Below are 15062 nucleotides of genomic sequence, written 5' to 3'. Positions count from 1 at the left end.
AGGAAAAGTGACCCTTGCGGGTCAGCAATAAATGATGATGTGCATTAGTCATTTATACCCCAAGATAAAAATCTAATGTTTTCACAATCTTAACTTACAGAAGAAGCCCATGCATAAACAACTTATGCTACAATAGATTTTTTTCCCCATATCATTTAGGAAAGTTCCCAATTCTGATGCCTTTTGAAATTATAAGATTACCCTGTATTTCAAGGTCAGAGAAAATTAATACTTTGTATGCCAAGGTTTTAAGATAAAAACCTGTATAAATATTAAATGTACTCAAAATAATTTGAACAGAAAACTATGTAACAGTCTTCTGTAAATTGTAGCTACTTTTAAATAATCCACTAATATTCACAGAAAAGAACAAGCTATTGCAAAAGGGTGTAGTCTATCCATCTTTAGAACATACTGAGTTTAACCTGTTCGGCAAAACAACTGCCGAAAGAAAGAAGACATCAGGCAGTGAGATATAACATATAAATTTAAGAATCAGGTGACAAATACAACCTGTCACCCAAGTGTCTTTGGTCACAGATGATCCGATATTTACACATGAATCAGTGTTGTATATAAATCAGATTACGAATGGATCGCAGGATTAAACTATATTCACCAGGAAAACTCTCATCTACAAACCAAGTTTCTGTTATACAAAGATAAGCACCACAGTCTGTAAAAGACATAAAAATCCATAAAACTGTAGATTCACACTTCTGCAAATTTTCCCTCCCTACAGGTAGAGTGACACTACTCTGCTGCTGTCTACTTCAACCTCCTGAGGCCTTAAAGTTCTTGTCAGTGCAGGAGAAATGGAAACCAGTTTCCATGCCAAACATCAAATCCTTCCTGTCACCACATTTCATTTACCACTTACAGCACTTTTTGCATGTTCGCTCAGTTACCGCATTCCCATCATCACATGGTTTTACAAAACCTTTCCTTTATGACACTGTCCTCCGTTTGCTCTACATACATCTTATTTTAAGCACCACTTGGACTCCTGTTTCCTCTCTAAGTCTTTCAGAAGATCAGTGCTCAGACTGTATTAGGAATACTGACAGAGATGATGTGAGTGGGGAGGGGGGAGGTACAGATGTTAGACAGTAGTTCTTTGAGCTTGGGCTATTTCTAAGGGAATTTAGATCTCTGGATCAAATTACTAGGTTTATGAGAGTGATCCTATTCTCATTCTGTTTCAATCCAAGAAGCAGCAGGTTTCCCTAGTAACAATACTGAAGAGACATTATGTTATAAGAACAAAAAACACTTAAAACTTTGATCATCAGTGCCTTGAGTCAACTAAAAGAGAATTTGATCTTTAATCCTTAAAACAGTCCAAAAATAAAATCAAACACCACTGCTAACCTACTTAAGTCCACCAATGCCCTTTTGCTAAAGCAAGAATAAGTTGGAGACAAAATTGAAGAGAAGGCTTTCTCTACCCTCTGAATTAAATCCAAGTTATCAAAAGCAACAACAACAAAACTCCACCAACACCACCAAACCCCCCAAAAACCCAACAAAACCCCAAACAAACAAACAAACAAAAAAAAACCCCTCCCAACAAAAAACGCAACACACCACAAAAACAACACTCACTCCTACAGAAATTACTGCCTTTATCAAGGCTCAGACTATTCATCATTTCTGGTTTCATCCTTCAGCATTCTCAGGAGTTGGTCAGTGTCAGTTCAGCTTATCCTTCCAAGCATCTAACTTCTGATAGTTTTTTCAGTAAGCAATTTTTCATAATTAGTTCCTAATTATATAACAAGGCCCACACATTTTTAGTGAGTTTCTTCTCTTTCTAACACCTTTTCCAATCCTGTTTGCACTCATCATCTCCTAAAACTAATCTTTTTTCTTTCCAGCCTACTCAGTATTATAGTTTCCAAGTCTTCTTTCATCTTGTTTTTATATTCTTCTGGTTTCTCACGACAGAACCAGAAATCTTAAATCAAGCAATCACTGCTAGCTGTTGATTGAAAAAATGCTATTTAATATATATCTCCTTAAACTTTCACTTTATCTGACCAAGAAGTGGATCTTGTCTTTCAGATTTGAACAACCTTCTTTCACATTTTCTTTGGTTTCAACCTAGTTCAGCAATTTTATCAAGTACCTGACTACTAACCCTCTCTCATTTAAGTCTTACAGAGATTTGTATCCACATTGTAACACCTGTAAACAATCCCCCTTAAGACTGTGTGTAAGCAAACAGTTCTTTGTGAGATCTTGCAATCTGCAGTACTGCATGATCACATAATGAAGTGTCTCTACATCAAAAATTCTACATCTGTCAATGGGTTCAGCATTCACCAACTCCAAAATAATGTGATCAGCACAGGCCTAAAACTGTTTACACTAAAAAACATAAGATCTTCAATAGATAATTAGTGATAGAAAGCTAAAGGTGAATTATATCTAATTCCTACATCTCTAAGAAATACCCTACTGTTACTGCATAAATGCATACATTTCTGGTATTAAGTTCTCTTAAAAGTATTTCCCTGAGAGTGTTGCATATTAAATAACACTTTCTATCAGTTTTCCAATGAAAAAAGCTGCTGGCAAAAAGCTGAAATGTGGTAATATATTTCCTTATTAAACCATACCTTCAGGTGCTGAAGTAAAATGAATGAGTTGCACTGATTTTGCATATGCAGCAGTTTGTAATTAAGAACACAGCACTGCATACCAAATAACCCATTAATGTCCATGGAAAAGGAATAGAACACAGCTGAAAAACTGTAAAGTGAAGGACTACAACTTCTAAAGCATTGTAACCAAACACAAGAAAAGGAAAGTAGCTAAAATTTTCACATCCTTTTACAAGTACTCTGCTTTAAATAAATGTATTTGTAAGAAGAATAAAAGATACTATGAAGATAGTGACCAAAAGCTTTTACCTGCTTCATCTTGCAGTTTCATAAACATGAAAACACAAATTGCTAACAAACAGCTCATATTTATAACACTGAAAGATCCCAACACAAAAAAAAGAATTAAGGCAAGTGTGAACTACAGAGATCAAATAAACTCAGCAATGTAACCGATTTGATTTTGCAGTGATAAAAAGGAAGTCTAGAGTAAACAGTAAAAGATCGTAGAAAAATCAGCAAGTCAGAATTATTACCGAAGAAAAAGTGCCTAAGAACGTGTAAAAAGAAATAAATTATTTGCCCTTTATATATAAAGAGAGGGATACTGATACAAGGAAACTAATAAACCACAAAAGGATGAAACAAGATCATAGAGAGATGACATAATTAAGTAAAGGGATTGTCATCAATTTTTCTGAGAAGCCTAAGGCAAAATACCAGAACCTCAGACAAATGTTTTCTTGATTATGAAAAAATAAATTAACTCTCTTAATTACAACTTACATTTAAATAAAATAAACATAAGCTCAGAGGAGGCATGATACATACTATGCTACCAACCAAATTAGACTGATGATGATGATTCCATCATTAAGGCCTTGCCACTGTGTATTAAGTACACAAGGTTTGAAGGACAACAGAAAAGCTAGGAGGGAATGAAAATCTACAGCCTCCCCATCTTTTACTCTCATCTGGCCTGTTACTCTTGTCTGGTCTATTCCTGTCAGAAACAAAGCATGCCTGACCTCATCCACAATCAGAAATAATCCTTTAATGTGTTTTTTAGCCACTGTTCCAGTTCCTTCAGCTTCACTTAACTCACCTACTTCTTAACTTATATTTTAATTAGGGGATTTTTTTCTAACCTAGATAATTTTGCCTGAAATGAGCAGCAGCACAAGCAGACCAGCAAGCTAATCTGAGGAAACGGTAACCTGTTTCCCTGGCTCAGCTAAAGTCAAAAGAAAAGGAGCACCCAAGGCCAGCTTCAAAAGCCTCTTTAATTTTTTCTTGGACTCCAATTACTCCAATTAGTAATTTATTTATTTTACTACAACTGCTAAAACTTGGGTGCTTAATCTATCACATCCAAGCCTTACAAAACTTTTCTGATATATTCACCATTAGCTTATTCCTAGCCAAGATGCAGACGCTACTTCATATTTACACCCTCTTTCACCTTTATACTGTTTGAAGCAAAACAAAACTAGCAATGGACACTGGGGGGTTGGGGGCAGGGACGAAGGCATACAGTATACTCCCATACATTACAGAAATTGTAACTATTTTATTACAAAAGAAATGCCTGTAATAATGTTTTTATGTTCTGATATTAGAACCAAAGCTTTCTTAACTAAGTCCTTGCAACGTGAAGTATTGCTTTGTGACAGGTCAGTCTTCGCTCAGAGCGGCACCTCCAGAGAACAGTCCCATTAATTGTGTTAAATACACACAAAGACAATTCAGCTATTGTTATATAGACTTTACCAGAACAAGAAATATGACAGAGAAGGGGAACAAGAAACAGTTCTTCTGAAACTACACACACTATAATTGCTAAAACCTGTTTTTCTTACTTAACTGTAACTTCTAGACCAGAGATTTAAGCAATTTACTTTAAAAAAAGGAGTTAGCAGATCTGGAAACAGAATATGGGCAGCCTGTGGACCCAGTCACACACCTACTTTTCCTTCTTTCTATGCATTGTAGCTATGAAGTTTCAAATGCAAGCTTTAGAAAAACCTCTTATTTTCACCATCTTCCAGCAAGAAGGCTGTTAACAAGCAATATTCATTTAGAAATTCAAGTAAAGAAGCAATTAATCCAAATGTTTTGAACATTTTAAAATATTACTCTGCTGAATATTTAAAGACATTCGTGAACTGGAAGCATACAGTCAGACAGTAATTCCCTTAACAGAAAAAAGCATCATGAATGTATTAATTCCTGTGCTCCCTTGTTAGATGCCAGAACTCTGTGATAACAGCCAAATTGAAGTTCTGAGTGTCAAATCTCATCCAGAGACTAAGAGGTGTGATTTTTGCCAAAATCAAAGAAGGTACTTGGTTAAATTGTCATTTGGTAATATCTGTCTTCAGAAAATAATACTTTTCCAGAGGTAACCGATGTCACTCGCATATGCAATGTGTAAGAAACTGGACACATAATAATGGACTAATTAACACAGTATTGCAGACTTGATGTCTAGACAAGATAAGACATTTTAAGAATCCTTGCTACTCCTGCTCATAAAGGAAGAACAAAGAGATAGCCCTTTGTGTAACACGGATGCTGAATAGCTCCAATTGTGAATTTAACACCAGGGACGTATTTGTCATCACTTCCAAAAAAACACCACACTTCAGCACATTACATACTTAAAGCATAAGCTGATCCTTAACTATATAAAAACAGAAACTAAACAACTCCAGAACAATACTTTAATGCATACTGCATGTTATTAAATGTAAAAGTATTTAAAAAGTGCATTAAATGGTTTCATTAGCAAACTATAGGCATTCATTGATCTTGACATGACAATGAAAGCTTTTCTGCTACACTATTTTCAAGTACTCAGACCAATCTTTTAAGCAACTCTTTAATGGGGTTCTACCTCACTATGCTCAAACAAATACTCAGACAACCTGTAACACCTTATTTCAAAATTATAAATGTAGAGCCAAGAGGGAAAGCCATGTTCAAAGGTCTAAGGAAACACCTAGCTTAAAAAAACCCCAAACAATCAAAAAACACCTCAACTGAGAAAGTTAATTACTTCCCTATTTTATTTTTTAAAAACTCTCCAAAGCCTCCTATTACAAACTGAACATTAAAGAACGCATCATAGATCTAGACCCTGCTTAATGGAATATATTAAAATATGAGACACACATTAATGCTGCAGAATTTTCATTCAGTACAAAGAGGCACAAAGATTGAAAAGACTATGCACCTGGATGGAAGGGAACAGTCTTCCCAGTACCTGCTGTGCAAAAATGACAGGAAAAATTCTGTTCTTTCAACCACAAAGTGGCAGAGCCAGAGGATTCTAGGAAATCAACCCTTCCCTGAGAGCAGCTGAGCCCACTCCCACTGCAGCAGGTCCTAAAAGCAGGGGAACACAGCAAAGAGCTGGGATTCTGCAGTTCAAGAATGGGGACGGGAAGCTGTCAAGAGAAGCAGTGAGCAGAAACTGTGTCCTTGTTGAAAAGAAAGCATGTTCTGGACCGTGATGGCAGCTGAGCTCAAGAGACAGAGCAGTGAAACACTGAAATACGCTGTCCAGAGAAACAGTAGAGTCTTCTTCATTGGAAATACGTGGGACTCAATTTGACAAAGCCCTGAACAACCTGATCTAAGGCCCTGTTTCAAGAGGAGACTGGCTCAGGTGAGATCCCATCCAAACCGGATGTTTCCACAATACTGTCACTATGCCTGTTCTTTCAAAGACGAGATCAGAAATGTCCAGGATCTGCAGACCCAGCTCAGAAATGTTTTCAAGCACTTGTGCATCTTCAGCCATGCTCTTCCTTTCCGAGTAATATTGACACATTTCAAATCAAATATAAACTCTGGAGTTTTTCTAGTTTGAGAGTGACAGTGTCTGGATTTTTCCAAGCCTTTATCCATGAAACTTCTAGTCTCCTCTCTTTATGTCAGCTTCAGTTAATATTTGCAAAGCAACTGCAGACTCTTAAAAGATAGTCACTATATAGCTAACAGCAACTAGCACTTGGTCTGATGCTTTTTCCCCTGTTATCATCAACACACAAAACTTCATTTTTCTTTAAATGGCATGAATTTACATGAATGCTTGCAATAACTCCCCTGTCAAATAAATAATATACAAATATTTTCTTGATGAGTCGAGTGATCATTTACAATCACATTTCCTTTAAAATTCTGAATCTGGAGGTTCTGTTACTGTAGCTTACAGGAAAGGCAATGGGAACTTTGCAAAAGAGTGATATGAGTGATATACAAGATGCAGAGAAGCACTTATTTAAACAGAACACCTGTATGAATATTTCATTCAACTGCTCAAGGGATTTTTTTTTGTTTGCTTTTATTAAGAGAAATAACAGACTATATCACAAGCTGCCACCACCACTCCCCAGGGCATCAGGCTGCCTGTTTCTCTGCTGTACAGCAATGAATTTGCTCATTGCGACACTGCATGTTCTGTCAGCACAGTTTTCTGCCTCTGTATTTGCCTGAAACAGTACCATGTAGTAAAAATACTATAAACAACAGTACTATGAAGTAAAAGTACATATTTGGAAAATTTTGCTCTTTTTCCTGGTTGGAGCTTTGGAGACAGGTGGAGAGGACAAAGCAAAGAGGGCTTTATCAGGAGTTTGGAACAGCAAAAATACCTGGCAATCAGGTTAAGAATAAATATGAATGGAAAAGCAAACATCACTAGATCTGGTGCTCCAAGAGAAAGCAGAACAACTTGGGAGACAGAAGTAGAAGAGATCCAATGGGTCAAGCCTTCTAATCAAGCCTCATTTCTTCAAACACTAGCTGGACCCTCACCAATTCTTTGACACATACCCAGTGGCACAAGCCCTGTCTGACCTCATTACTTATTTTAAATACCTTAATAGCTGTCCAGTGTATACTGAAAAACAACCTTTTGGAAATCTTGCTTTGCAGAGGGATTACAGCTTCACCACTTGTGCAGCATAACTCTTTGCAATAAATAATTTATTTTAGCAATCCTTCCAGAAAATTACATTCCAGAAATAATAACTAAAACTAGTTATTCAGAAACTATTTTAAACACCTGAATGAAATTTAACTGAAAAGAAGTCCATGGAGCAAAATTTTTTTCTGCTATTACTTGAGTCTTCAAGACAAATAATCAGAAACAAATAATGAAAAAGCTTTCTTATAAATATATTTTTTATTATCAGGTCACTCTTCCTAAAGTGTATTATAGCTTACAGTTCACCTTAAAGATTTAAATGTTACATCTGTATAAACAATACAGCATGACTAGCGATAGTATTAAATTTGTATGATAAGGACTAATTTTACTGTGCGAAAAACAGAAACATACTTTCAGTTAAAAAGTAGTAAAATCAGTATAAATTATATTGAGAAATTCATCCAAAGAACCTTTAGTAAGCAGTTCACAACAGCACTGCAAATTTACCCTGCATTCCAGTCTTTGCTCCCTCTCTCATTACTTGTCAAAGGAAGAGAACTCAAGCCACACAGAACTAAATTAAATTTACTTTTGGATGCTGAGAACTCAAAGTCAATAGAAGTCAATATAAGTTTGTACAGAGAGACTGCTTCAGTATACAGTAGGAAGATTCACAGTATTTCATTATGATGATTCATTATGCTATTAATGATGATTATGAAAATCATTAGGTCTATTACAACAATTAAAAAAATCCAGAAAATTTAATTGCTGAAGTAGAATCTACTTTTAAATATTTATTTGAAAAATATACAGATAATTCTCCAGTCTTGAGTTTCAATGATTAAATAAATATCCTGTCTAACTCTTAACAAATTCACAGTACCTCATTTTATAAGAAAATAAGCATCTCCTTCAGTTAAGATGTATTGAAGGTACTTCTAGCATGATTCTAAAATCTTATTTAAATTCTGCGGAAGCTGACAGCTTCAATATTCAAATCAACAACAGGAGAAACTGGTTCTGCAAAATCCAAATCTTTAATTATTCCTCAGGCTTTTCTGAGCCAAGTTCCTAAAAGTATTCCATTTCCTTAGAATTAAGTGCAAACTCTACCAAGCGCAATAGCATTAGATCATACAGAAAACAACCTTAGAGTTTCGTGTCCAAATTTTCATCTGTTTTCATCACTATAACCCTGCCTTTAGGACCTAGGGGAATTAAACCAATCCATAGATTCACCAGTATCAGCCTAAATAATCACAACTGCTATTTTTTAAAAAATCTGCTCCTAGTCTTTGTATTTTTTTCATTTTTAAATAGCCATAAGTTTATGCATTTGGTAATAGTTGATTTAGGCCATGTACGAGCCTATGATCTGATGCACAGGGATAAACCAACTGCATTGACAGCATACTCTGGTTAACTCCATCCCAGCCAGGCCCAGCACATGATCACCAGGAACATGATTATGCAAAGTCACTATTAAAAGAGGAAAAAAACCCCAAATGCAAAAACAATTGAGTAGAAAGCTAGTTTTCAAGTGTCAATAAAAAGGAACAGTGTTACAGCACAGGAAATGGGCTCACAAGCAACAGAACAAAGGCCACTAGAATTAAGATGAAAAATGAAGACCTAGAATAAGCTTATCTCAAACAAGACATGAAACCTATTTTCTTGAAGATGTTATTATGAGATAAACATGAGGGGGAAAACTGATTTATATTTCTATTTCACCCATCCCAGGTATACACTGAAAACACTGTACATTACAGGAAGTTTGAAGAAAGTCACCTCTTTCTCTCACCCAAATGATAAACTTTAAATGCAATTTACAGAGTTGGACATAGTTGCATTTACATTAGAAAGATCAAGTCAGAAAAATCTCCAAATTCTGCATTTAAAATAAGAAAAAACAGAAACAAATTACTTTCAGTTGTTTATGACAAATGAAATTGAAGGTCATTGTAGATAATTTCCTTACTTTGAGGTGACATACTAAAGACTAATACATGAACAAGTTTTCATTGAACTACCCCAAAAACTGTTACAAGAGTAATAGAAATCTTGGTTTGTATTAAATCAATCCCCAGGACTCAACACAAAAGAGAAAAAAATACAAATTTTGAATACAGTAACCCTCTCTCATCTGTCTGTAGTCAAAGTAAAATTTCATGGTTCTTAATACTCAGAGAATGACACAGGCACTGAGATTCAAAGCTGATTTAAAAAAACCCAAAACAAACACAAAAGCCCAACAGCATCCCCCCAATCACAACAACAAAAATAAACCCAGCTAAACAAATACAAACACACAAACCAATAACAGGCAGCTTCTAGTGTTCAATTGCAAACTGCATACATTTCAGTGAAGGAAATTACACTGCAAAACTGATTTTTGATTATTTGATCTCACATAAAGCCTTACTTTTTAATTACATTTGAAATTATTTGTATTATATTTGATTTTAAAACAATTATTCAAAGAAGCAGTCATTATCTTAGCTTGAAAAACAGCAGTTGCTGTATGTAAGTTACAGAAAACTACCGCTAATTTCCATGTGCAGATAAATGTCATGGTTCTTCAGAATTAAATAGTCAGAGATGTTATCATCACATCATCTCAAGAAATCAAATTACATTCATATTATACTCCAAGAAGGAGGAAAAAATAAATCAGGATAATTCTAGTAGAGCAAGCCATTACTGTATTAGTGACAAAATGCCAAAAGGACTCACCTGTTCAATCTCCTTTGTCTTAGTTGCAATTGCTTTTGAGCGCCCAAGAAACTGGCCATCCTCATATAATTCCGTACTATCTGTTATATTTGCTTCTGTTTCCCCTGTTTGTTCGACATATAATGGAGCTGAAGATCCAGCCTAAAAAAAACCACAAACAATAAATTCAGTTTTGAGAGCAAAATAAAAACCTTAGTGTGAGGAAAAAAATAAAATCCCAAATGCAGTCATCAGGTCGATATGGAGTTTGCTCATCAAGACTGTTAGTGAAGTATTATTGCTACAATCTTAACAGATATATAAATAGGGATTTTAAACAGGTAGAAAACATGACATCATAAAAACCTCTGTGACTCAGTCTTAACGGTGTAAAGGCAATGATTTCAGATAATCTTTACCTGCCCATCCACTGCGAAAAGATTTGTATATGTAATATTTGTAACACCAGCTAGCAAGAAAAATCCACAACGAAGGTCTGATTAATTTTCTGGGAAAGGATAAAAGTAACAAAATCAAAGGTAAATAGGCATGAACAAAATAAAAATGCTGTCAGAAAGAACTCTTGCAGCATTCAGGACCAAAGGTCTAATATTAAAGGAAAAGTGATACCTACCATATAGTAAAAGCAAACGTGATTAGAGAATTTCTAACAACATGAAAAATTACACTGAAGTACTGAAATTGTATAAACTTCCCTCTAAAACAGAAATTAAGACAGTATCCCTATACTAAAGAAAACAGACTCCAACTCCAAGGAGTTTGTATAGAAGATGCAGTAATTTGTTTTTACAGCATTATTTAAATCTGATATTATGGAACAGATTTGTAGAGTAGTAAAATATTTTTTAAAAAATAGGATTTGAGAATTGAAGAAGATGAATAAAACTACTTTCTATTATTCAAAAATAGAAGTGAAGAATCTTAAGACTTAACCAACATGAAAGAGAAAAGCATTAGATAGAAAAAAAAAAGACAAACGCTTAAGTGGTCCTGTGAGCACCTGCTCAAACCTTAGTAGCAACAAAAACCATTAAGATTGCATCCAAATCATGTCACCACAGTAAATATCGAAATGCCTAAGAGTGAGCAAAGGCTACTAAAAAGTTCACTGCAACACAAAGCTCAACTGTTAAGCACTATGTAAGATAAACTGCATGAAGTTAAAAACTCTTGCAATTCATACATGACAGCCTACTAATCAAGGTGAGAGGTATCCTTCTAGAACTCAGAATGAGATGCCTCACCTCCTTCATCAGCATTCCTATAGCCCACTTTCTTAGTCAATAAATCATCTTAAGACTGTGCCATAATCAACTGCAATTGCTTCATTTTGATTCTTTATTTTTAATCTTTTTGCCACTGTAATTTTCTCTGAGGCACAGAGGAAGCTTTAAACAACTCTTTTCCATATGGTCCACTCTTCTTTCCTCCCTTGCATTACCTTCCCCTCATCAAGAACAGGAGCAATACTTCTCTTCACTGTTACTCTCCCGAACCTCTCAGAAATGTCCATCCGCATGTTCTCCTCCATATGGCATTCATCACTGGATCAGTTCTTGCTTTTTCCTTACTCTAACACTTCCTCCCTTTTTTTTTTTTTCCCAATTACTTTTTTCAGTTTGTTTATCCAACTAGATCTTCCTGGCCAGTACTGAGGAATTGTTCATGCATTCACCCATTACATCAACAGAAAAGACTTAAAAGTTCAGATAAATATGGATCCAGTGAGTTTATTTCTCTAACACAGCCTTACATTCCACAAGCGTGAAACAGAGGAGGAAATGTGATGCTTCCCAAGATGCTTTCATTTTCCTTCAAATTATTTACAAATAAAAAAATATATATCAAACCCATTAATTGTACAGTTTAAGACACATGACTTTGTAAAGTAGGTCCTATTTTGTTTTTTAAAGAGTGTCTCTAAAGTTGAAGCTAAGTGAGAGTCAAAGAGCAAATTACCACAGAATTAAAACAGATAATTTAACATTACATGACTTTTGGGTTGTTTTAAACGATAACATCTTCTACTAACATAACTGAATCAAAAAAGCACATCCTACCCAAAAGCAGCATAGCAAAACAATGACTGAGAAGGGCTATAATCACACTTCAGTATAGCCACCGGTAGAAGACAAGGAGGGGCAAGAACAGATGGGAATAAACTAGCAAATCATTAATATTGATTATTAATGAAATAAGGGTTCCAGGGGAAAACAACACATCTACCCACTGCAGTATCAAGGTGAAAACTTAGTTTTTAATATAGAGGAGGACTACTTTCTGAAAAAGAATATATGACATGGTAGGCTGACATGGCATGAAACTGAACTCAATAAACCAGAGTTTCTCTTCTAAGTCTTATATTTTACACGTACACTCATGTTTTGACTCGGAAGTCCCTTGGTAATTTTAAGGAGTTCAGTAGGCATACAGAGCTACACTGCTACAAGAGTTCCTTGGAGAATCCCCAGGACAGCTGGAGCCTTATTGTGTCAGTTGTAGGTCAACATGAATTCAAATTATACTAACTAAATGTACTCTGGCTTTGTCTATTTTTCAAAATAAATAAATAAATCCCAAGACTTTAGCCTCGCTCTCACTCCCTTTCAACAAATATTTCATAGCATAAGCAGAAAAATTCAGGAGTAAGTTACAAAATGTGCTTCTCAGAAGAGTACAGAAAAACAAGTCTATCATTGTAACATTTTAAAACAAGTGGATTAATAATCATATCTTACATCATACTCTGTTATTTCAGGTAAATTGCTTTCCTCAGCCTTCTCTGACTTTTCAGCTGCCCACTTGCTTGCAGCTTCTGCAAGTTCCTTTTCTGATAGTCTGTTGCTCTTCTCCAAGGCCTGTACAAAAACATTATAGTCAAGATTTAACATGAAATACACTTACAGCAAAACATCTTCAAAATTAAATTAAGGAGTTATTCAGATCCCTAAAACATTTTAAAATAGGAAATAAGAAAGTTGAAATTATTTCATTTGCTGATGGATTTCTTTAAAGAAAAGTAGGTGGGGAAAGAGCAGATAATAAAGCAATAAAGGAAGAGGAGAAAAAAAAATAAATCAATGAAGTTCAGTAGACTGATAAGAAACCACCACACTTTCAGAATCAGTTTTAGTAAATTCACAGGTCAGAGACAACAGAACAATTATCTGAGACCATTTGGAAGCTAAAGAAAGTCAGACAAGTGTGGAGTGATGTAATAATTCAATGTGATTTTCAGGCATAAAAGGTCGTAACAATTTAAACTATTAAATACTAGGTAGGGTATACAACCTAAGCAAATTAGAGACAAAAAATATTTTATACATACTTTAAGTGATCAGTGCTGGTTCCATTAAAAGCAATTATTTTTTTACTGGGGGTAAAGCTGATCATTTATAACAGAGTCAGTCATGGCTTTATGGCCTTTAATTCTACCTTTTCATATGGAAATTCTTGGATAAATAATATTTAAAAATTGATTTCTCTCTACTATTTTACTATCAGAGCAGCAAACAGACAATGACAAATACCAGTTTAGGAATAGCTAGCTTTATAGATCTTGTTACCACTATTGTGGGTACTTAATTTGAATTAACTGTATGTATAGAAGCATCCATCCAAGAATCTATACCACTCTAGCTTTAAAAATTGCAACACTAAGATGGATATCTAAAGAAAAAAGATACTCCTGAAAAGGCTGTAACAATATCTACTCAATACCTGTTTCATCTCAGCAAACAGGTACACAAAAAACCTCACACAAACAAAAACCCAAATGAAAAAAACAATGCCCCCTCTTATCATTAGTTCATTCTAGGTTACATAAACGGCCAGTGGAAGCAAATACTGTGACCTGTATCAAGACTGCTTTGTCTTCAGACCTTTTGTGTTTACCTCAAGTAAACTATTATCCAAACATGTCTTTGTGCTTTAGTATGGCATAAGCACACAATTCACAGAACTCTTTCAGAATTTGGTGTCATAAAGACACCACCTTTATCTGCATCCAGAAGAGAAGTGCAACACAATGTTCCATCAGGAATCCCTGTTTTCTATAACTGCAATTTACAGAATTACAACCAGCAAAGTCAGGAAGTTCAATATGCAGGGGTATGAACAGGGCTCTTAAAAGCAAGGAATAGGACACAAACATAGAACAGCTGGCCAGCTCACCTTTCCAAACCTTTACAATTATTCTTACGCTAGTCTAACCAAAAACTATCTGCTGCCAATTTTTTCCCCCCCCAATGTTCCCATTTCCCATAGCATGTCTGACTTTTCCCTAGCTGCCAAAAAATCTTGTCCAGCGGTTCTATTATTAATCTCTCCCTTTTCTCAAATATAGCTCTGTCCATTACTAACAAAAAGACCAGTATCTTCATAACCAACAGTCAGCTTTGCATGAAATGAAGATAAATAAAATCTCACACGACCTACTATATTTCCACAAGCCATAAAAAGAATCTAATCACTCTAATATCTAGTGGAATACAGACAAAAAACTGTTGGATTTAATCTCACTAAATTTAATTCTATAGGTTGAATGTTGATAAATATGTATTAAATCCCTAGTGAATTTTATTACATAAAGTAATGGTATTTCCCCAGGTACACTACAACTGAAGGCAAAGAACAGGACATACTTCTCAGTTGAAAATGTGCTGCTACGCAGGTTGCAAACACACAAGAAATTAACAATCTAGTATATCCTGTAAAAAACCCAAACTGCTCCCCCTTCCCACATTCCCTGCCTCAAAACAGAAGTCTCTTTTTTTGGAGTG

General features: G+C 35.1%; 1 protein-coding gene across 5 annotated transcripts in view; it reads right to left on the bottom strand.

Annotated features, from left to right (window-relative positions):
• PPHLN1 (periphilin 1) overlaps positions 1-15062 on the bottom strand; it is a 65930-nt gene that overhangs the window by 19992 nt on the left and 30876 nt on the right. For all 5 annotated transcript variants that reach the window (XM_032688745.1, XM_032688744.1, XM_032688748.1 and 2 more), the window contains 2 exons: positions 13020-13139; positions 10282-10422 (listed from right to left, as the gene is read on the bottom strand). In XM_032688745.1, the coding sequence (XP_032544636.1) occupies positions 10282-10422; positions 13020-13139 (261 nt within the window). The remainder of the gene's footprint in view (positions 1-10281; positions 10423-13019; positions 13140-15062) is intronic.

This window comes from Chiroxiphia lanceolata, chromosome 5, assembly GCF_009829145.1.
Source record: "Chiroxiphia lanceolata isolate bChiLan1 chromosome 5, bChiLan1.pri, whole genome shotgun sequence".
NCBI lineage: Eukaryota > Metazoa > Chordata > Aves > Passeriformes > Pipridae > Chiroxiphia > Chiroxiphia lanceolata.
This window is presented reverse-complemented; position numbering and strand designations above follow the sequence as displayed.